This window comes from Pteropus medius, unplaced genomic scaffold (genome assembly GCF_902729225.1).
Source record: "Pteropus medius unplaced genomic scaffold, Ma_sr-lr_union100, whole genome shotgun sequence".
NCBI classification, from domain to species: domain Eukaryota; kingdom Metazoa; phylum Chordata; class Mammalia; order Chiroptera; family Pteropodidae; genus Pteropus; species Pteropus medius.
In genome coordinates, this window is record NW_024349801.1 from 3418672 (window position 1) to 3442029 (window position 23358).

The 23358-nt window shown below is 42.1% G+C and overlaps 2 protein-coding genes across 3 annotated transcripts in view; one reads left to right on the forward strand and one right to left on the reverse strand.

Moving 5' to 3' along the window:
* The window catches only part of ZCCHC14 (zinc finger CCHC-type containing 14), a 60777-nt gene extending 51938 nt beyond the window's left edge, over positions 1–8839 (forward strand). The window contains exons 9-13 of one of the 2 annotated variants that reach the window (XM_039888716.1): positions 1254–1345; positions 1696–1823; positions 2791–2931; positions 3016–4485; positions 5768–8839. In XM_039888716.1, coding sequence (XP_039744650.1) covers positions 1254–1345; positions 1696–1823; positions 2791–2931; positions 3016–4485; positions 5768–5823 — 1887 coding nt within the window. In that variant the 3' untranslated portion in view covers positions 5824–8839. The remainder of the gene's footprint in view (positions 1–1253; positions 1346–1695; positions 1824–2790; positions 2932–3015; positions 4486–5767) is intronic. The other variant, XM_039888717.1, reaches the window with a different exon arrangement.
* A 2329-nt stretch (positions 8840–11168) lies between these two features.
* On the reverse strand, positions 11169–23087 carry MAP1LC3B (microtubule associated protein 1 light chain 3 beta). Its single transcript, XM_039888724.1, has 4 exons — positions 22918–23087; positions 16934–16989; positions 13798–13904; positions 11169–12967 (listed from the first exon to the last, which is right to left on the reverse strand). The coding sequence occupies exons 1-4, from the start codon at positions 22955–22957 to the stop codon at positions 12793–12795; spliced, it is 378 nt and encodes a 125-aa protein (XP_039744658.1). The 5' UTR covers positions 22958–23087; the 3' UTR covers positions 11169–12792.
* Positions 23088–23358: the final 271 nt, after the last annotated feature.

The window sequence follows — 23358 nt, forward strand, 5'->3', positions numbered from 1 at the left end:
CTCACTGGAGGGTGGCAGTGGACTGGCATTTGAAGGCTGCCTGCAGTTGAAGCAAAAACTGGAACAGGCTTGGTTGTAAACAAACAGCTTTTTTAGGCAGTTTGAGGTCTTTGAAAATGAGATATTCTGTATGGTATGAAGGATCTTATGTCTCTAGCAGTCCTGCAATAGATAGAAATAGTGAATTCTGGTGTCTCCCCATGCTCTACCCCCTGCTCTATCTTAGATGTCTTTCTATGTAGGCCTGTGCATGTGCTGAGGCTCAGCTCAGGAAGGCCAGTTCTGCAGGGGCCCAAACACTTCGGTTTACGTAAGCAGCTCTCCAATGATCCAACTTGCTTTAGGGTCATATAGCTGAAGGAATAGATGAATTTTATGTCTGTCAAGCAATCCTTGCATAGGAATTAAGTTTTTTTGCAATAGTTCTGATGAGCATTTTTTCACTGTTAAAAAAATTCTGTAATTTAAGTATTGGTGTCACTGATGAAACTGAATTGGACCTTTGTACAGCGTTTGAACTCTCAGCTCCCCCTGCTGGATACAGTGACTTGGTGGCTTTTATCTATGTAAAATTTTTATTTGTCCAAAAATCTGCAATTGAACCTAGAAATCCAGTTTTTACTACATAATAAAGAACAAATTTTAAGTATATTTGTAATACTATCGGTTTAGAATTCATAGATCTTAACTTTGGTTATGGATCAGTTTTAAAAGTTTTAATCTAATGTATAAGTTGAAATGGCTAAAATCAACCAGTGTCATTTGTTTGCTTAATGTAAGGTTGGTGGGTAAATTAGCCATTCGATTCGGATGGCGTTTACTCTTCTGGATCACTCGCTACCAAAGTTGCAGTTGTCCCTAAAATGATGATGATTTCAAGAAAAAAGAGCTGTTAAACTGTCCAGTTGAATTTAAGGGGGGCGTTCCAGGGAGGGAGGAGGCACTCATACAGATCGCATCTCTGTCATCACCTGTCTGCACAGCTCAGACCTTGCAGGGACCCAGTCTTCACCAGGCTGTCATGAGGTGCCTGTGCCCTTTAAACGCAAAACGAGCATCTTATATTTTGAACTATGGACACCAAAATATTGAGCAAGTAAATGTTTTAGTGTTCTTAAGTCTTTTATTATCTAGTTAAGTTTGACCTGTTTCCATACCTTGGAGGTAGAATACGTTTATTATACTCCAAGTTCTTTGTTTTCAGAATCCTAGTTAATTCTTAGTAACTTTGTAATTTGTTTCTTCTATGGAAGTTTCTGAGCCTTACTGAAGAAGATCTAAATAAATTTGAATCCCTCACCATGGGAGCGAAGAAAAAACTCAAGACTCAACTGGAGCTGGAGAAGTAAGTGTGAAATTGTTCGGAAATGTCTGTTCATTTTACTTTCTGACATGCTGAACAGAGAGAGACTAGGACTTACAGTGTTGTTACATATCAGTGATTGGATTACTTTTGATTGCTTATCAAACCTGATTAATGCTTTTAAAAATCTACAAATGTGGCTTTGATTTGCCAGGAAAGGCCTTTTGTAGTGAATCTGACAAATTGAAATGTGTTATTTTCCATCCTGGACACTGTTTTGATAGAGATCACCTTTGTGTAGACTGCATGTACTTAAGCAGAGTTGTGAAACATCAGGTTTTTCAGCAGAAGAATTTAAAATTCACTTGTTCCCATGCTTTCTTATTGCACAGGGAGAAGTCAGAGAAACGGTGCCTGAACCCCTCAGCCCCACCCCCGGTCACCAGCAGCGGAGTGGCCCGCGTCCCCCCCACCAGCCACGTGGGCCCCGTGCAGACAGTGCGAGGCACCCACCCTGCAGGTAGGTGAGGGCTGGGTCAGCTCTGACATGTGGATCGCAGTCTGTTCCTTTTGATAATAGACCTCAGAACACACCTTTTTGGTACTAATATTTTTTAGCATTTACAATTAACTGTTCCATTATTTTAGCTTTTATAGTCCCTACCATAGGAAAATAGAAGGGTCATTTGGCTTAGAAATTGGAGACTGGTGACCCACCTGAAGTTTGGCCAAAAGAATTAGATCCAAAAACTACTATGGTGAGAGGAAAAGAGCAGGAAGTATACAAAATAGGTGAAAACATCTTTCTTCCCGAAGATGGGGCACAGAAGTCATGTTTTAGGTCATTGCCTGGCAGGTCTATCTTGAGATTCTCCTTAATGCCTAACCACCAGCCTTCCTGCTCTGTCTGGGGACTCGAAGGTTCAGTGATCTCATTTTTCAACCACCATCTCCCTCCTCCCCCTGCCTCTTCCTCTCCTCGGAAAAAGGTTGAGGACCCCTGTAACAGTTGCCCTGTTGTTTTCTTATATAGTAGAAGCACCAAGAGTAACTAAACGAGGAAGGAAAAAATGCCAGTGTATCTTTTAAGTGGTTATTTGAGTAAAAGGTCCTGTGTCCCTCAGCCTCATAAAAACAGGGATGTTTGTGAACGACTACTTTCGTAGCACCATGCTGGTTTGGGAACCCTTTTTTCCTATTCTCCACTGTTTGAGTAGGGAGGCAGTAGAGCATCTGGCTGAGAGTACTGCTGTGTTTGCATCTGCCACATAACTAGCCCTGTGACCTTGGGCAGTTTTTTCATTAAGAACCTCAGAGCCCTGTCTGAATATGGAAATAATTGTACCTGCCTCCTGGGGGCTGACTTCAAGAAATCTGCATGATAGATGTAGCATGGAGGTGGGTGAGGAGGAGGGACTCCTGTCAGAGTCCTGTGGCACATGGACTTGGGCGCCACCTTTGGACTATCACTTGTCCCTTCTCTGCAGCGCTGCGGGTGGAAGTGGAGCAGCCACCTCACCAGACAGCCCGGGAAGGCAGCTCCTCTGAGTGCTCCAGCTCCTCGCCTAGCCCCATGGGGGTGCAGGCCCGGGAAGAGAGCTCAGACAGCGCCGAGGAGAATGACAGACGTAAGGGTGTGCGGTGTGGATGGCATGGTGCTGCTTCTGCCCTGGCCTGTGGAACGATGCTGACCTCTTTGTTTCCATGTCTAGGTGTGGAGATGCACTTAGAGGGCCCCGATAAGGAGAAGCCTGTCATGCTACTGAATCATTTCACTTCAAGTTCCGCCAGACCCACGGCCCAGGTTCTCCCCGTGCTGAATGAGGCAGGCTCCAACCCATCAGGCCACCACCCCCTGCCTCCGCAGATGATGACCACAGCCTCACACATTGCACCCATCCGAATGCTGAATTCTGTGCACAAATCAGAAAGGGGAGGCACAGACATGAAACTCCTCTCATCTTCTATGCACTCACTGCTGTCTCTAGAAGAAAGGAATAAAGTCTCTGGACCAAGAAGCAGCATCAAAGTGGACAAGAGCTTTGGCAATGCCATGATGGATGTGTTACCCACGTCTGCCCCACATCAGCCCATGCAGGTCCTCTCTGGACTTGCTGAGAGCAGCTCGGTGTCACCCACCGTCTCCTTTGGTCCCCGCGCCAAAGTTGTCCATGCATCCACACTGGACAGGGTGATCAAGCCAGCCCAGCAGCCGGCGCTGGTGGTTGAGACGAGCACCTCTGCTGTGGGGACATCCAGCACGGTCTTCCATGTGGCCCGGCCACCAATCAAACTTCTGGTGTCTTCGTCTGTCCCTGCGGATTCTGCTATTTCTGGGCAGACTTCCTGTTCTAACAATGTGCAGATCAGTGTGCCCCCTGCAATAATAAACCCTCGGACTGCTCTGTACACAGCCAACACCAAAGCTGCCTTCTCTGCGATGAGCAGTGTGCCCGTGGGCCCCCTGCAGGGCAGCTTCTGTGCAAACAGCAACACTGCCTCCTCCAGTAGCCACCCTTCCCCGTCCTTCCCAAACATGGCCACTGTGCCCAGCTGCCCGGCCCCCAGCTCCAGCCCTGCACTCTCCTCGGTCCCTGAAAGCAGTTTCTACAGCAGCAGTGGCGGCGGCGGTGGCAGCAGCTCCCCTGGGAACATTCCTGCCTCTGCTCAGAACCACCACCACCACCACCACCATCAGCAGCCGCCAGCACCCCAGCAGCCCTCACCCGGCCCACCGCCCGGCTGTGTTGTGTGCACGTCGTGTGGATGCAGCGGGAGCTGTGGCTCTGGTGGCCTGACTGTCAGCTATGCCAACTACTTTCAGCACCCGTTTTCGGGGCCGTCTGTCTTCCCTTTCCCCTTCCTGCCCTTCAGCCCCGTGTGTGGCAGCAGCTACGTGGGCACCCAGCAGTATGGCAGCAGCGCCTTCCCAGTCGTGCACTCGCCCTATGGCGGCAGCGTGCCCGCCGAGCCCGTGCTGGGTGGCCAGTCCACGTTTGCCGTCCCGCCCATGCAGAGCTTCATGGCAGGAGCGGCTGGTGTGTACCAGGCCCAGGGCTTGGTGGGCAGTAGCAACGGTTCCAGTCACAAAAAGAGTGGCAATCTCTCATGTTACAACTGTGGGGCCACCGGTCACCGTGCTCAGGACTGCAAGCAGCCGTCCATGGACTTCAATCGGCAAGGTAAAGGCGGGCTGCGGCCGGCGAGACTCCGGAGGCAGACCGGCTACACTGGCTAGCAGTGCAGCTCTGCCCAGAGGAGAGGTGCAGGCAGAGGTTGCTGTTTATGAAAGTAATAGTAAACTTTCTTCTTTTTAAAGCAAAAAGTAGTTTTTCAAATGCTCTTTGAAAAAGCATGAAATTCTTAGTAGGCTGTGAAGCCCCCAAAAAGAGGGTTACTTTGGTTCTAAGACTGTCTTCATGATTTCGGCCTGCTCCTCATTCTAGAACGTGATGAACTGGCGGTGGAGAGGGGCTGTCTGGCCCAGTGGCTCCTTGGTCTGTTACTTCTTGCCGTGACTGGGGAGCAGGTGTGGGTGATTTAATGCCACCCATCCAACCTTTAACTGAAAGCTTAGGGCATAGCACGAGTTCAGATGCTACAGATGGAACTCAGTGTCCCCACTTCTGTTCTCCTCCCTCCAGGGTGGCCATGGCTGTTGGTATGTAGGGGGGGTGCATGATGTCATCTTTACTGCGCTACCATCTTCCTTCCTTCCTTCTTCCTTCCTTCCTTCCTTCCTTCCTTCCTTTCTTCCTTCCTCCTCCTCCCTCCTCCTCCCCTCCTCCTCCCTCTTTTTTTTGTCTCCTTTAGTCAAATTCAAGTGTATATCTGATGTACTTATTACAGCGGGTTTGTTCTTGCTGATGGTTTTAGAAAGATGATTAAACTGGGCATTGGGAAAATTGGACCCAGCTCTGTGACTATTCACTGTGCAGCCTTGAAAAGTCACTTGATCTCTGTAGAATTGAGGGTTGCTCTGGACCTGTGATTCCCAGACCTTCCTCTGCCTCTTAGTCACCTGGAGAGCTTTAAAGACAACTTGGACTCAGTAGGTCTGGTGACAGGCGGGGGCAACTGTGGGCTGTGGCCACTCCTGTTGCTAGAGATGGTGCTGCGTCTCCTGAAGCAGCAAGCCCAGAGCCCGTGGCTCTTGACCCAGGGAAGTGTGCACAATGGAGGGCCCACCAGTGTGTGCTGTCGGAGTCCCAGAAAAAATGCCCCTTAAGTGTAAAGGAATGGCTTGGTAACTCTTTAGTCATTTCACCTTGTCTGATTTTATAAATTAATAAAATAGTCTCCAGTTTAGGGGGTGGTAATGGGGATGACAGTGGTTAGAACAGGTCTAGATTTCTAGCACCTGAATCTTGACCAGTGACTCTGGAAATAACTTTGGACAAATCGGTTGTTTGTGGTAATTCTACAGTGATTCAAATTTGATCTTTCTTTTTCCCCTCTCTCTAGGTACTTTTAGGTTGAAATATGCCCCTCCAGCAGAAAGTCTGGACTCCACAGATTGATATTTTTCTCTGGCAACAGAACACTATTAAGCCATGGAGACATAAGGAAAATTAAATACAAAACTGAGAAGTCTAGTTGCTGTTGAGCTTAATATTTTTAATCCAAAGGTGCTTTACTTTACTAGACTGGATAGGAAATATAGCATAGGAGTGCATCAAACTCAAGTTTTATTGCCAAAATTCTAGATTGGAGCTTGATGTCAGGACTTGCCTAGTGGGTATCTTCAGAGCGGGTGAAATTGGCCACCTCCACCCTTGGTTGCAATGCAGAGACCTCCCGTCTCCAGAAGAGCATTGCCGTAATTGGTCCTTCTAGGCTCACACGTAATTCCAGGGCAGCTACGCGAGATCGGAATCGAGAACTGAAGGTTGGAGTTCTCCAAGTGGAGTTCCACCAGTCGGACTCTTGACACCCCTGGGTGAGGGAAAATGTCACCTTTGTTTTGTTTTGTTTTGTTCCTGAAGTGGGTAGGCACTAATTTCTGGGCTTTTTAAGGATTGCACTACAGAAGAATGTAAACTGATGTCAGTCTCTGCAGCTCTGGGAGACAAAACTCCTAGAGACTAGTCAGTGCAAAACACTCAGAGAATCCATTTTTAAAGAGTTGGCACCAGCAGGCTATATGACTTAGTATACACAACAGAGATTTTAGTATTTACTTCCCTTCTTTAAAACACTTTTAGCAGTTTCAGGTTTTTAATTTTTTTTCTGCAAATAAATTTAAACTACATTATATAGAAATAGTTACTTGCAACAACTTAATTTCTAAGGGTCCAAGTCCCAGAGAATCCCTAGTTGTCAAAGCATTGAGAATCTCTTCCTTCCCAGCCCTTCCATAGCTTTGAGTCCTGTCATCTTGCACAGCGAAGGAACTCCTTGCAGAGACATGGTAACAGCACTGCTTTTGTGAGTTGGCTCTGATGGATGCTACCCATCCTTAGTGACGTTTGCAAGATTTTTTTTTTTTTTTAATTTTACACAGACTTCCCAAGGACCCCAAGGCTTATTACTGCTAAGATTCACACTTGAGACACACATTACAACAATACAGTCCTGTAATTTATGAGCAAAAATTTTGAAGTTTTCTCTTGTCAGTGTCTTTTGTATTAGGCTGTGTATTAATAGTTCTTTTAAAAATTACCTGTAAAACTACAGTAGAAAATGGTAAGACTCTGAAAGAGACCACAGTACAGAGCTACAAGATCTGCATAAGTCTAGTTTTATCAAGGTGGGAAATAAAGTCCTCACCACATAGCTCTCAGTTTCACCCCATTGGAATGAGAGAGCTTTTTGGTATGAAATTTAGGGACTTAGATCCTTAAGACTAAAGGGAATTTTCTGCTCAAGTAATGTTATTTTAAATGCTAAAACCTCAGTATTAAAATATTGATTGGTAAGGCTTTGCCCAGGGCTTTTCCAATTGAATAGTTATTAAAAAAAAAAAAATCACATATTCAGATCATTCTTAAAATGGGACAATCAGCCTCAGGCAAAATTGGTGTAAATCAAAAGAATACCCTAGAATTTGAGGCATTGTGATATATAAGGTTTCAAATTTTGAGATTAGTTTCCTGCCTTTATGGAAACTAAAGCAGAAAGTTGTTACTTTTTTTTTTTTTTTTAATGACAAGGCTTTTAGTTTTTTAGAGTTTTATTTTAGTAGAGTTTTATTTCTATGCAATGCAGAATTGACAGACCTCTGTAGTCTTCTCTCTTCCTGGTACACAGTATTACATACAGTTAAGCAATGGTGATGCTTACAACTGGTTTTTTGGGGAATGTTACATTGATCTCTTAAATTATAAACACTACAAAAATGTCAAAATAATGAGAACTGACATAACTTTGCCTTAAAGAGTACTAGACTGGAACTTGTCATACTATGTTAAAGGAAGACTTAGAGTGTTCATTGATGTTTACGATTTTAATATTTCCGAAGGCCGTTACAGTGGCCTGGATATGTGCTGAAAGCCAAACTTTTAAATTTTTTGGTTTTTTTTAAACAAAGAAATATTTTAAATAAATCCTATTTCAACACAGTGAACTCGTTGAAAGCTGTCTCATAAGAAAATATCATATTTAGGTTTTTTGTTTTAATGGTCAGTATCGAGGAATGAAAGTGTCTGCTGTTACCCTTCTAATTATTTTGATAAATATTAGAGGTTAGCATTAAATACAACAGAAAATTAAAACAAACTTCAATTCGAAGTATAACTTTCACATTGAGGTAAATAAGTTCAGACATTGTGTAGCTGCGTTCCGGTTATCAAAGGTCTTAGAAAAATTCCCAGTTTCTTTGAAAGTGCGAGTGTGGTATGACATCACCAGTGAAGTCACTCCAAGTTGAGAATTGTAAAACATAAATATGAGATACACAGGACACAAAGTGCCAATCTGTGAGATCTCTTCCCAAGTGAATTGCATACTTGGACTTGGGAATATTTGCTAGCAGTATTATCTCTGATGAATTTCTCTCCAAAAGCAACCAAAGTCAGTAAGGCTAAACATTTTGCATTTCCTCAGAAGACATAATTAGTTAGAAACACAATTCAGACTGACCCTTTCAACTAATCATTTTCCTGAAGTTATAGGCTGTTTCCAAATGCTGTGGCAACCAGGTAGGTGTGGCCTCAGTCACTTTGCTCTGTGTAGTCTGTCGTATTAAAGTTTCTAACCCCATTTTTTATTTCCAAGAATGGGGAAAGTGGAATGTACAGATTGAAGTAGAATACAGTGTTGGGATGAAACAACTATTTAACCTTTTTTGTTTTTTTTTTTAAAAGCAAAACACTCGATTTTCTACCTTATTTTCTAATTTTTATTTTATGGTAATACTGAAAATTGGCAAGTGTTTAATCATTAAAACTCCTAATTGCTGAAGAGCACTGAGGAAATGGGAGCTAGCACTTCTAATAAAAAGACATTTATTTTTTTGAAAGCAGATATGTGATTGGTATTAAAAAAAAAAAAAACAACCAGCATCATCTATAATCTCTAAAAGATTACAGGAGTCAGCTTGTTAATATAGTAGTTAGTAGGTTGAGTATTTTAATACACTATTTAGAATTCTATAGGTCCTTTATCACAAGAAGTCAACATAGTTAGTTTACACTACACATTATGTATGGAGGCGCAGTAGCAGTGGTAGTAACTTTGCCTAATGTCACACAGCTGTAATGTGTTTCCTGTTTGAACACAGGCTGACTGAGGCTTGCACTCGTCGTCCACTCACTCCAGTGTTTCTAGTGAGCACTTGCCGAGCGGGAATTGGGTTGCACCCTCCTCACTCCCTATCATTTCGTCACTCTTCCTGCTTCTGTGGTGGTTTATTTGATGCCTTGCTAGTTTTACATAATGATAACTAATGGTGTTATATGTATAAGAGTCTTAAGGGTTGTAAGGGAAACAGTGTCTCTGCTCAGCTCGACCACCAGTCTCAGAAGATGGGTCTGTAGAACCTGATGCTGTCGCCCATCCTTTCCAAAGTGCAGGTGACTCCCAAAGAATGAGTCAGGTGACATTAAAAGCCATGGGTTCTGAAGAGGCTCAATTATTTATTGAAAAGTCCCAAGGTTCTGCAAGTGAGTATCTCTAATCAACATTCGCAAAATTACTGTGCTGGTTGAGGCCAAAGGTCAATGTTACTACACTGTTAATGGAGGGAGGGGAGCATCGGTCCTCAGTCCCGGGTATTGTAACAAGCCCCTCACATGCGTCAGTTCTTACACGCACAAAGACAAAGGCTTTGGTACTGAAACTGAAGACCTCGTATACTCAAGAATCTTCACAGCTTCTATTGGACATATTTTCTTTTTAGGAATGAAGGAAAATTCTCCCATTTTTGAGCCATTCTTTTGTCAATTCTACAAAAATGCATGTAACTTTATAAATATTTTTAAAAGATATAGTTTTGTAAATATTTAATATTCTGCTAATTTGATTTTGAATTGTAAATGTCAAGTATTCTGTTTTTGGGGTTTTTATGTTTTATTATACTTTGTTAAAAAGGAAAAATTGTACATTTTTAGAATGTTTTTATGAGTAAATTTAATGTACGGAAAATAAAAATTAAAAAAAAAGCCGTTTCATTTTGTTAGGTCATCTCAAAATATGAAGCACATATCTTTTCAAACAAACCACAATTTTTGGTACAAACTAAGAAGTCATTCCTGTCTTCTTCCCAGCTTTACAGAAGGGATACTTGCTCTTAATTTTCTATCAAGTTTCCCAGGTTTTAAAAAGATGTCCTTGGTATTAACAGAAATGTGAATTCTTGATTTGGGGTTTAAAGATGTTCCAGCTGTAGGTTCCATTAACAATCAAGGCTGGTGTCAGTAGATCTAAGCATCTTTTGAATGTTTCCAAATGGGTGGTGAATGTGGCATGCATGTGGCATGGCATCTAAAGCTCCATCTTCTTTGGATTTGGGAGGGTGGCAATATAATGAGCATGGCTAGGACTGCATTGTTGTCCTGAGCAGTGCCAGGCACCAGGGGGAGACTCCTGGTGCCTTTTCCCCATAGAGATCCCCAAGACCTTTGGGTCTTTTCAGGCCTGTGGTTCCCTAGAGGAAAAAGAATGCATACACAATGGTTCTAGGTATGGTCAGGGCTCCTGTCAGGGAAATGACATCAGGAGACAGCTGGCCCCTCCTGGGACCCACTAGCAGTCCTTGAGAAGGAGGGCCTTACTGTTTGGTTACTTCCAGGACTTATGGGATGTCTTGAAGGAACCATGCAGGCCAGGCCCCTGAAGATGGAAGACAAGTGCCCATCTGCTGACAAACGCGGGGAAGCAGAGCATTGCCTCGTTTCACTCCCTGTACTCATAAAAACATTTCAGTGCCTACTTCAATTTGAGTTGAGTCCAGAGTTTTCCAAATGAATAGCACCACTAGCCTGGGGTTTGTACTATATCTTCACCTTATGGAGCTCCGTACAGTCATCTGAGGTACCGCAAGCCATGCAATGCCTTCTTGACCACACAACACACTCCCAATTCCTTTCTTTTACTTTGTTGTTCATTTAAAGTAGGTTTTCAAGTGTTTATGCCCACAAAACACCTAGGTCTCACATCCATTCTCATACTTTGTGGCATGTAAGTTTTCAAGAGATTTAGTTTTGTAAGAACAAGACCAGGTGGCCCAACCTAAACCAAGATGAGGAAGGTGCCCATGTCAAGACAGCCCTTCAAAGGTGGGTGTCCCTCCACCCAGCTGCTCCCCACCCCTGCACAGTGAAACCAGCTTGAACGTTCCTTGTTAGGAGCGGTAGTTTCTTGGCTTTGGCTAGTACAAGTATGTGGGATTGCAAGTCTCAAATACTGATCCATTAAACAGATTTGATGACAGTTTTTAGTTGTGCCTTTATTCACCTTAAAAATGTACTTGTTTTAAAGATCCTATAAATATAGAGTGACCACCCACTAACATGGGATACGTCACCCCTCTCAGCATGGTATTTTTAAAAAGCAGAATTTCTTACAGGAATCTTATCACACAGTAGTTACAAGAATGTCAGGTATGACGTATACAATCTAAACAAGACAGGCTGATTAAGAATACATAATGTAAAAATATACATATTAAAAGTTAGCCATGTGGACAGATGCATGCAGCAGGAGGAGTAGGTAGGTGATGGGAGGTTGGTGGTCGAGGCCCCATAACACAGTAATATTGCCTTATCCCCCCATTACAGTAAATAACTTCCACTATCTGATACAGGTATTCCACACACCTAAATATACAAGGGCAAATCACGACGTCGTCTAAAGTGGTTTGTGATCTTTCTGTGATACTTCCATGAAAATACGGTGAACCTCATGCTGGTAGTAAGAAGCATTGGTTATTTATTCTAGGTGGACTTGGGAAATGTTTAATTTTTGACATTAATATCTGTCAAGAGAATGTCTCCTTTTACTATGTTTTCTTCACAACTGACATGCACCTATAGTGGGGAGATTTTGATGGTGGTTTGACCTAATAGTGATAACTGAAATACTCTTAAAAATATAACTTTTTAATAACATATTAGCCACACAACATAAAACATGGATCATCTACAGCTTTAAACCAAAAGGAAGAGGAAATGCATCTGAATTTTAATGCTTTTTAGCTTCAGGATTCTGTAGTTTCTACCACTGTCCTAAAGAATGAAACTGATACAACTGCTTGTTTATTTACCAAAGCAGGCACTAGTCTGAGCTCTTAGAGAAAATCTAAAACAAGAAATGTCACTCTTTTTTTCTCTGGGCATTTTAAGAAACTAGACCAAAATTGTAAATTATTCAAGGTTCCTGTTGAACAGTGGTGTTTTTCTGTGTGTTACTATCTAGAGAACAAACCAAGTAAGAACTCCCGAACACTGTAAGAGCATTGATTTGGGGTATACATATCAGGAATCAAGAACCTTGAACAGCAGTTCAGAGTTTTCTTATACACTCCCATTTACCCTGCTTTTTGCCAACTATTATTATGGCAAATGCTTTTGGAAGGGAGCTATGCTTGACAACTTATACTTAAAGATCCTCTAACAGAGATTTCTCTAGTTGAGTAGAAATCCTTCTATAAAAAGTTGGCAGGTTCTGTGAACCTAGAGAAAAAACTTAACATCTCTGAATGCTCAAATTGCAAGTTCCTATTGTGAAAAGAGCATTGAAATAACTTGAAGGTCTATTTTATTGGTAACTTAGAATGCAAAGTATTTTATTTTTAAACTTCTAATTTGAAAACAAGACAGCCTAGGTTAAATAATATAGTTTTCCAAAGCTGAATGTGCTCATTTGGAGCTTTTCTGTTTGAAGTACAAAAAAACAAAACAAAACAAAAACTTCCTAAATCTCCTAGGCAGGAACACTACTGTTTTGATGATCTGTGATTAGATGAACTGATCAATCTCAGTTGGTAACATCCCTTTTTTCCCCCTTGGTAAGGGTTTAAAAAATTCTAGAACAGATGCATTTTTCTAGTCTTACACCGACAATTTCATTCCAAATGTCTCCTGAGAGGCATATACCATATACAGGAATCCATCTTCATCCTTCTCACTTTCATACACTTCCGAAATTGGCGTGGACACGCTCACCATGCTGTGTCCATTCACTAACAGGAAGAAGGCTTGATTAGCATTGAGCTGTAGGCGCCTTCTATTGAAAGAAAACATGAAGAAATATTGATACATCAGTAAGTAGGGAGCATGTGTAAAAATCTCCCACCCTAATCAATTTAAAAGTATAAAGATTTTGTAAATACTGCTTCTGGCAAAATAAAGTGTCTACTGATGACTAATATTTCTTCTCCCAAAGCATAGGACATTTTCTATGATTATATTCATAATCAATATTAGCGATAATCCTTGATAGGTTATTCTTACTACCTTCCTGAGGCCAGTTTTAAACTAGTATGCTATCTGAAGAACCATTAGTGTTTAATGTGAGAAAAACAGTTCAGAATATAATTTACAAACTAAGATCTAGGCTGGTACAATTTATTACCATTCTGCCAAGCCTACATTTTTTTTTTTTTTAATTAACCCCCACCCCACTTCCACCACCCCTGACCTATGGATGTTGCCGTCTCCCCTTAAGAACTGGATCTCTGAAGTCGGGGCATCTCCTCCCATGAGCTCGCGGGGCACACCTGGGGCTCAAACCCAGGACTTTCTGCGTGTAAAGCAGACGTGCTAACTACTACTCTAAGGAACCACCGGCCTACATTCTTTAACATTCCTTTTTTTTTAACTCATTTTGCCATGCAAAACTTGTAACTTCTGATTAATGGACAAATCTACACTAGATGGTATGATGAATCAGAAGGGACATGAGATCTAGCAATTAAATATAAAACTCAGAAATGAAATATTCTATAGTTTTATCAAGCTTGCACAGATTTTAATCACAACTAGACTAAAGATTTATCTATAAGTCTGATGAAGAATGATAGGTTAGCCAAAGTGGGGAAAAAAAAGTGACAATACCTAATTATCTTGATGAGTTCACTCATGTTGACGTGATCAGGTACAAGGAACTTGGTTTTATCCAGGACAGGAAGCTGCTTCTCACCCTTGTATCGTTCTATTATCACCTAGAAAAGAAGCCAGAAAAGTGATTTTAAAATAGCCACTAACAATGAAAAATAGTTAAAATACTTCCTATGCTGTAACTGGCACAGCCGAATGGGGTTTAAAATAGCACATTTGTTAGTTTCTTCATTCCTCTCCTGTAAAGAGTGATCATTTATTAGCTTAGACTCTACCCTTACAAAATATGGTACACAAAAAACAAAGTAGCTGCCACCAGGGAGATAAGTGGGGTGGCGAAAGAAACTTTGCTATGTATTTCGTTATTTGGAATCATGAAAATATACTAATCAAAAAAAGATCCCAAGCCTTACAAGAGGAGAGGTTGGGTAGCAGCTTAAAATGTAAAGATCTGAATCTCTATCATTTTTAATATCACCATTTCCTGTGACATGGCAGGAGCCTTAATAAAAATGTAAGGTCTCAATTATGGTAATGGACGATTTTTTTTTTTTTTTTTACACTAGAGACGTTTCTCTATTTGACATGGAAAAAAATCCTAAGTAAATATTTGACAAGTAGAGACGATGATTAGCTAGTTCTGGAGACAAATCTAATACAGAAAGACGAAGATTCTTTCATTTTGATAAAATATTTTTGCTGTTTCTTTAAAGTTAAATACCTTGAACTATGCAGGTAACAAAAACAGTTACACATTATGAACTGAAATAAATCCATCAACTCCTTGCCATGCTTCCTTTCTGTAGACAAAAATTTTTTTTTTTTTTTTTTAGTTCTAAGCTGCTATAAAAGCTCTAACTACAGACTGGCGATTGCTTTTGAGCCTCATTATCATCTGCTTACTGAGCACCACAGACATCCTTCTCCATGTACAGCAAGAAGCTGTACCATCACAAGAAGCTGAGAAAATCTTTATAAGACCTGCCTGTGTAAGGCCAAGTAAAGCTGTCATCACCTTCCTGGTTAAAATGCAGAGTTTAACCATGAGGTATGTTCAGAACATGATATCCACAAGAAGTATCATTGGGTAGACTACACTTGCCAAGATTTAAGTGGTAGCAGAAATCAGAGGCAATGCAGAAATCTTAGATTCTTGGCCCAGGAAGAGGCAGCAGTAGAAAAAGAGAAGAAATTCAAGACCCTAGAATCCTTCCATTAAAGGAACACAAGCAGCCTGGAAAATGTTGACCATGGATACTTTCCGCTCTAGTAGCTGAGTCTGTTCTACTTTGAAAAGAGCTGTTCTAGCTGCTCCTACCTACCATGTGGTAGTGATCCCGATGAAAATACAATCACCTATAAATAACTGATTTACTTTTCAGTTCTTACTTTATTTTTCCTTTAACTTCTAATTTGGAAGAGAAGATGTACAAGTAATGGGATAGGGCATGTGGCTAGATCTGAAAAGTGACTTCTCCAATGTTTTCACTTAGATGGAAGGGCTATGGAAAGGAGCACAGAAGAAAAAGCCACCATTGGAGAAGAGACCGGAGTGCCAGGGAGCTGCCCGTGCCTTGTCCGTCAATTCATACAACCATCCATCAGTCCTATTCTTGACATGTGAGTGCCTGTGAGAGTCTGCTTCTCAATTTGTTCATGGTGTCATAAGCACATATTTGGAAGTACAAATGTGTGATTTCTGCAAACAAATCCCTGAAACTACTAGCAGAAAAAGATGACTTTTAACATACACAGATATTCACATTTCAAATGTAAGCTGTGGAGCAAATCTTGGCAGACTGTCAGGCCGGCTATTTTTTCTCAATGATTATGTCTTCATAAAAGATAGTACCAAAAGTGGGGAGGAAAAACAAAACCCACCTTAAAATGAAGGAAATTTCCCAGAAGACGCACATCCAAGCCATATACTGACCCCAAGTGTGAGGACAGATTATGAAATTTCAAACCAGTCCAAGGAAAACAGGGAATATCTTTTACTGTAGAATTCCACAGTTATGAAACGGCTGAGCAGACCCATCTTACTCTGTTTTCTGTGCACCTTACAGCCCAACCCCATAGATCTTTTATCTTCTTCCCCCTCACTGGTATGAGATGACTAGTCAGAAGACCAAACATGACAGCTTCTACAGAAGTTTGCAGTGGAGTTTCTTTATAAGTGGTCTATAGAATTTGTAAGAGGTAACAACCATGTACCCAGAATTATGCAAATCTTTCCAACAACCACATGGGATGGATGGGGTTCTCTTTTCATTTTACAGATGAGAATGTGGCAGCTCCTCTCAGAATTTTAGTAACTAGCTCAAGATCATTCAGTAACCTTGAACCAAGGGCCTGAACTTTGCCTCTATCTAAAACCAAAAGTTCCTTTTGACCATTTCTCTCTAGACCTAGTTAGTGACTCAGCAGAAACCTATTTAAGGTCTACCGCCAAAGGATTCAGGGCAAAGGATGCTGTTGGCTGGGTACAGCAATAAACATTTGAGGCCCTTACACATGACAAGAAAAAAGTAGTGTTTTTTCTTCCATCTTCTGTGAAGAAACCAAATATAAGAGACTTCTCTGGGGCATCAAAAGTCAGGCAGACTGGAATGTGCAGTCATGTTTAAATCCTGAGAACTACTAATTTTCTCACAGCAGTAGTCTTTGCTTTCTTTAGAAGACTGTAGATATTTCCTTCTATTGATTAAATACTAAAAGTTGGAGTCCCTCTATCCCTGTGCCCCCAAATACGTTTGATTTGTAAGGTAACATTAAGACAGCAAACTCAGACTTAGGCAGCAACAAAATGCAATCAACAAACTCTATTAAGATTCTATTAAGATGTCTCAGTTTGCTGGGAGTCAGGAGGCCTGGCCCTTCTCCCTCAAGCTCTGCACCCCGACAGGTGCAGCGCGCCACACCTTGCCAAGGAAGATGTCTCAATTCCACGTCATGAAACTGACAGGCAATTTCATGTGAAAATGAATTTTTAGGAATCGCATGTCTAAAGATTCCTGTAGAAACCTGTCAGGTAATTCCATATAGCAGTGTTGTATTAAAGTTGTACTTAAGCCGTGCTCTCTTCTTTGTACATACATTAACCACTAAAACATAGGTACCTGAGACTACCTACCGGGATTTTGGTTGGATGCTGCTCTCGGATAAGTCGGACATCTTCTACTCTTTGTTCTGCAATGAAAGGAAGAGGCGTAGGCATTATTAAGGGACCAAATGCAGCTTCTTTCTTGCATTTTTGCCGGTGACTTCCATATGTGAATTCACCTATCCTTAGCTGTGGCAGCGCAACACAGCAAACACATCTTTTTTAGAACTGAGAGAAATCAAGAACTAACACTTCATGTCTGGCAAAGGTTGGTATGCAAGGTCAAAGGCAATTACATGGAAACTAACATTCAATTACATGGTTCTATGAAGTGGTATGACGTAAAACCAGGGATACAGAATTCCTAGTTTTAAGGGTTTGGGACCCCAAGTTCATAGTCATATGTAATCCTCAGATTAACTGCATGGAATTACCAATCTCCTCCAAGGACTCCTACCGCCCATCAATTTTTGTGAATTTTTCACAGTTTAAGTTGGTATACAAATCCATTATAAACCATAGATCCTTTGAGGCAATTTTCTTATTACTTCCAGCTTTTTAATGCTATAATGCTTAAAAGAAACTGCCTAAGAAAAAGGAACATGGAAAAAAAGAATGCCCATTTGAGTTTTAAGTAGTTTTGCTCAGGTGCCCAAAATAAAAGTTTAAAGCACAAAGTCTACTGTTGAATACTTTCTTGAGAATGTCTCTATTCTCCTCCTTAATATAATCACTTATTTATACTTTTAACAACTGTACTAGAGTCTCTGGGGAATATAGGAGAAAACCAAGCCAAGTCCAAATTCAATAAGGTGACAATATCATTAGACCGACATGTCATATATAAAGTAATATGTGAACCTATAATTAAGATGGCATTAATTAAAACCTTCCAATAAAAAATTAACAAAATCCCCTTGATTTACTATGGTAGGATTCATTGTCATGATGTTTGCAAATAAATGATCAATATCATAAACTTCCTGAGAAAGTGCTTATACTGGTGGCTCCAGAAAAAAGGTTCTATGACCTATATAAATATGAATTTATTTGAACATCATTACCAATTTAGTTTGGACTTAAAAAAACATTTTAGTATTCATCATAAAAAGTATTAAAATACTTCCCATGTTAAAATATGAACATATAAGTTCTATTTCTATTTTCCCACCCAACATTTCTAAATCAGTTTCTAAGATAAATTACTAAATATAAACAAATTTGCTATAGATAAAGAAGACTGCAAACTCATGGATTTCTAACAGTGCATATTCCTATTCAATGCATGAGGAGAAAGATAAATTGAGCTCTTGTAAATAATAAATTTAACCTAGCAGTTTTCATCTGTGATACTGTGATTTATAACAAGAAATATATTATTTGGTCCTGGCACAGAGATCCCCCAAACCTTAGAATTTTCTAAGTGATATGAGTGATACAGATGTCTGTTATTTATAACAAGCCCCTTTTAATCACACCTGAGTTAACGTTGAGGCGACTGTGAGATAGCCTCTAAGGGTAGGGTTGCCAGGGGAACCAACCACCATTAGAGGGCTGGAACTTTTTGCCCCATCTCAACTACCATGGAGGGGGAGAGGAGAGGAGAGGAGGAGGGCCGGAGGGCTGGACAATTACTCCGATGGCCAATGCTTTAATCAGTCATGCCTATGTAATGAAGCTTTCATAAACACCCAAAAAGACAGGGTTTGGAGAGCTTCCAGGTGGCACACACTAATCATGGGGACAGAAGCTCCTGTGCTCAGGACTCTTCAGGACTTCACCCTATGTATTTCTTCATAGGCCTATTCATTCACATTCTTTAAAATACCTTGTTATAATTCAGTAACCTAGTAGGTAAACGGTTTTCCTGAGTTCTGTGAGTCATTTTAGCACCTTAATCAAAGATGAGGAGTTTGTGAGAACCTCTGATTTATAGCCAGTTGGTCAGAAGCACAGGTAACAACCTGCACATGAAATCAGAGGTTGAAGTGGTAGTGGGGGAGGTGCAGTTTTGTGGATCTGACATTATCACCAGGTAGACAGTGTCAGAATTGAGTTAAATTGTAGGACAACCAGACAAACCGCTTCATGTGTGGAAAACCCACATGTCTGATGTCAGAAGGAAGGAAGTGTTTAGTACTGAATAGAGGAGACATACAGAAGGAAGATATTTTCCTTTACATCATCCTTTGAACCCTCCTCTATTTCTGAGGCTGTTGATTCCTCTTCATTGCTCTAAGACCTGTCCCTATGACTGTCCTACCCCAGAAAAAGTGCTCTACCATCTAGGCTTAGCTCTCCACAATAAAAACTTCCATTTAATCAGGGCAGATTATTTCAGAGGTTAAGGGAAATACAATTTAATTCACTCTAGCAAATTAATGATAACTTTTTAATATACTCTGGAATATGTTCTGCATTTAAAAGCTTACCCTAATAAATCTAAAAAGTAAGTGGAAACATTTAAGCAGAAGAGAAAGAGATTTTTTTAATATACAATTTAACATTTATTTTGGTAAATGAAAAGGGAAAAAACAAAATAGGCTCTAAATGTGAGGCTTCCAACTCAAACTACACTGTCAAAAGTTTTATCTTGATTTATCTCCAAAATATGGCCCTAAAAGACAAAAATGATTATTTTTATTAAGGATAAATGACTTCCTTAAGATGAAAAGAGTAGCACCAAGTCCCATAGGAATGTCTTTAGTGTCTTGGCCAGTTGCAATGAAAATCAGTGGTGAGCCTGAGGTAATTGAGTAAATATGGTATATGCTGATGCCTCATTCTTTTTGAGTAGACAGTTATTTTAAGAGGCCAATCAACAGTACATTTGATAGGAGCACATCACCAACAACACAGATCAAAGGCACATAAAAAGAGCAATTTTTTAACTCAACTTTTTTCTTAATGCTGTAATAATCTGTTTATCATTTGTCTTCCTCAACAGAGTGCCCTTGGCAGTCAGGGACCCAGCTCTAGTCATCTCTATATTCTCACAGGGGTCAAGCTTGTACATGGAAGATGGTTAATAAAAAAATGAAAGCTGTATAATGGAAATACTGATCTAAATGCATATCAAAATATACTTATCCAGATTCCTTTTCTCCTGTCTCTAAGAATCCTTTAAGCTTTACATACAGATAAAAATAGAGGATAGGAGTCTAAAGTGTCTTAGTTTACCAACATATCATTTGCAAAGTTGCTTTGAGATTCCTTGGGGCATTTAAAGTAAAACTTCACCTACATACATTTTCCAGGATTTATTTCACTGAATGAAACAGAAGCATATTTTCCCCAATCTACCTACAAATCATAAATGTAATATCCAATCCATCAATGAGTGATGACCTGCTAAGTTCATGGGATGCTACCTAGATTTTGGCATAAACCTCATCAGTCTACCTATTAGAGTAGTTGGAGCTATTTATTCTAGACCAATATATGAACTTCCCCGAGACATGCAAAACCTTTCCTTATTAATGGAGAAGCTTAAGACGAACGTTTACCATTGAATCTCAGCAGAACAGTGTCTAGGAATTGGATCTGTTATTAAATAAACCGGGCAACCCCAGAAGAAAATGGAGTGAACATTTGAGAAAACTGAATCCAAAACTGCTTGATCAAATACAACTTTTGAAGTTCATTATATTTTTAAAAATATCTGCAAGGATATACTATGCCTTCTGACTCAGAGTATTGATCTACTTCATGTAGTGGAAATGACGGCTACCTACCAGAGAATGGAAGAATTCATGTCACAAGGTTAAAAGTACAAGTCCAGACTCTGCCACTAGGTGGACCATAATCTTCACCTCCCTGGGCCCCACCCAGTTTCTTTGGCTACAAAAGGAAGGGGTTGTTTTGGGTGTGCCCTAAGATCCATTTATTTCAACTCTCAATCCTTGTAGAAGATATCAGCAGAGCTATATTCAATTTAACCTAAATTTACTCACTTGGAAAGAAGGCCTGCTCAAGCTAACTGGGGCTGGTCCTAGGTTCTTTAAAGAGGTTTTTGCCAAAGACTTGATTTTCCTCTTTTACTGTGCTACAAATCTCTAAAAATTGTCAGTGCTGTTACGATAAGCAGGAGCAAGGAAAGGCAGTAGCCATTAAAAGATAACTGATAAGTTTTCTACAAAATTACTATTAAAGAGATCTGTAAAAGGAGGAGAGGGCAGTTAAGAGGGAAATCCCAGATACAATATATATAAGATCTATATGATACACTAAAGGGGGGGAAAAATGGGCATTCCTGCTTGTGCGCCTCCAGGACCACAGGTTCCAGGTGAATTCCTTCGAATTCATTAGAACATATTTTTTCCAGAATAACTTAAAAATACTTGAAGCAGAGGAAAGTAACTATAGTTTTAGTCATGAGAAATGGGCATCTTTCCCACACAAATGTCCCCAGTTAACTTTCAAATGCCAGTCAGTGAGGACAGAAGCCAGATACAGCATATCTGCCCAAATGCTGCCCTCAGAGTTGCATAAGCTAAACAATATTAAGAGTTCACTAAGGTCACTAAAGAGAAAATTTCTAACAAAAAGACATGTCTAAGTCTTGTTAACCAATAAACTGCCTCAAGAGGCTGAAAAGATAGATGCTCAGCAGGCCAATGTGAATTTCATTCACTGAAGCTTCTCAGGCACAAGAAATCAAATACTTGTCAATGGTATCTACAAAACCATATCCAAGCTCAAATGAATGCTCACCTCTTTTTAGACTCCAGGAAACTAGACAAAAGTATCACTGCTTAAGATCGTAGAGATTACCCCAGGAAAAACTCTGCTGGAGGGAACCTGGCACATCTCTACTCTACCTGTACTCCCAGAGCGGGTATAAACAAGTCCTGCAAATAGACATCCACGGAGGCCACGTTGTTATTGCAGAATTTTCTTGCTTAAGAACACTAATCACTTCCTTCTCATCATTTTTGTGGAGGAGTAAATATTATGATAATGCTACTTTCAGTTTCAACCAAATGCTAGCAAACCTAAGCTGGGTTTTTAGTCTAAGTGGGAGAGAAATGATTTAGTGCCAGGTAACAACAGTAAGATGTACTGGCCAGCCAAGAGGAAAAGCCACCCGCCCGAGCTCTCCTGCTACCAACAGGATCAAGACGTTCCCTCCAAGCCCAGTCTACACCAGCTGGTGCAGAAACTGTGTGGATTCAAGGGCTCACCAGTGTTAACTCCTCTCAATTAAGGCACCGACGTTTTTAAGTGCCCACGTACGATAAGGAGACTTACCTAGAGATGATTCACTTGCATCCTAGAGCGACCACTTCAAAGGACCCGTCACAGGCCGGCGTCCGGGCCGGCCTCCCCATGAGTCCGACACTCCTTACAGGGTTTGTGCTTTTTGGAGGAACAGTCTCCCCCGCCCCAGACTGGAGGGCTGAATAGGGGCCAAAAGTGATTCAGCACCTCCGCACGAGCGAACGCGCCCTCGCGGGACCAGGTGTGAGGCACCCCAGGCCCGGCTCTCAGCTCCCGCTGTCCTCGGCCCTCCCCAGAAACCCTGGCCCGTCAGTCGCCACCTCAGTCCTCAGCCCCACGGTCCCTCGGCCCAGTCCCCGGTCCCTCACCCTCGGCCCTGCGACCCCTCAGCCTGGACAGTCGCCCGGGCCCTGCGGCCTTGGCCCCTCAGGCCTCTGGGGCCCGGTCTCTAAGCCCCCGAGCCTTCAGCCCTCCCGGACCCGGACCCTCAGCTCCCGAGTCCACAGCCCTCCCGGCCCCGGCCCCTCAGCCCCGAGCCTTCAGCCCTCAACTCTCCCGGGCCCGGCCCTCAGCTCCCGAGTGCCCAGCCCTCCCAGGGCCAGCTCCTCAGCCCTGAGCCTTCAGCCCTCAACTCTCCCGGGCTCGGCCTCTCAGCCCGCAGCCGCGCGGCCCCTCATCCCCGCTACCCCTCAGACTTCAGCCAGGCCTGGCGCCTGGGCCCCGCCACCTCGGCCCCTCAGTCCTTCTGGGCCCGGCCACCCCGCCGTCAGCCCTGGCCCACCCGCGGCACCCACCGAAGGTGCGGCGCTGCTTGAAGGTCTTCTCTGACGGCATGGCGCGGAAGACTGGGCGGGGGCGACGAGGCGGAGGGTCCCAGCTGCTACAGGCGGCGGCCGCGACAGAGGGTCCGACAGCGGCGACAGCGACTTCCCTTGTGTCTCTTCAGCCCACAGCCGCGTCAAATGATCAGCGCACCGCCCCAGGAGGCGGGGCCAAGGGCGAGCCTACGCCGCCGCCATGGCGTGAGTGGCGGAAGCGAGGCCACACGCAGCGCCAGAGGCGGGGTTTGGAGTGGGACGCGTGCGCAGTGGGGAGAGCACCGTGCGCATGTGCGCGGGCCGGCATATACGCGGGGGTGCGAACCCCGGGGGCCCTGCCGCGTGGTGCTGTCCCTTGTAGCCAGCTGCTCTAGTGTTTCCAGTACTCTGTGTTGGTGGCTTGTAATTTTTCTATCT

What these genes read in the sequence shown, in the direction of transcription:
- MAP1LC3B (XM_039888724.1), bottom strand. Translation starts at nt 22,957, where the DNA reads ATGCCGTCAGAGAAGACCTTCAAGCAGCGCCGCACCTTCG. An exon ending in AGCATCCAACCAAAATCCCG is followed by an intron (nt 13,905 to 16,933) that starts GTAGGTAGTCTC and finishes CTTCTTTTCTAG; the next exon opens with GTGATAATAGAACGATACAA. An exon ending in GAACTCATCAAGATAATTAG is followed by an intron (nt 12,968 to 13,797) that starts GTATTGTCACTT and finishes TTCTTTCAATAG; the next exon opens with AAGGCGCCTACAGCTCAATG.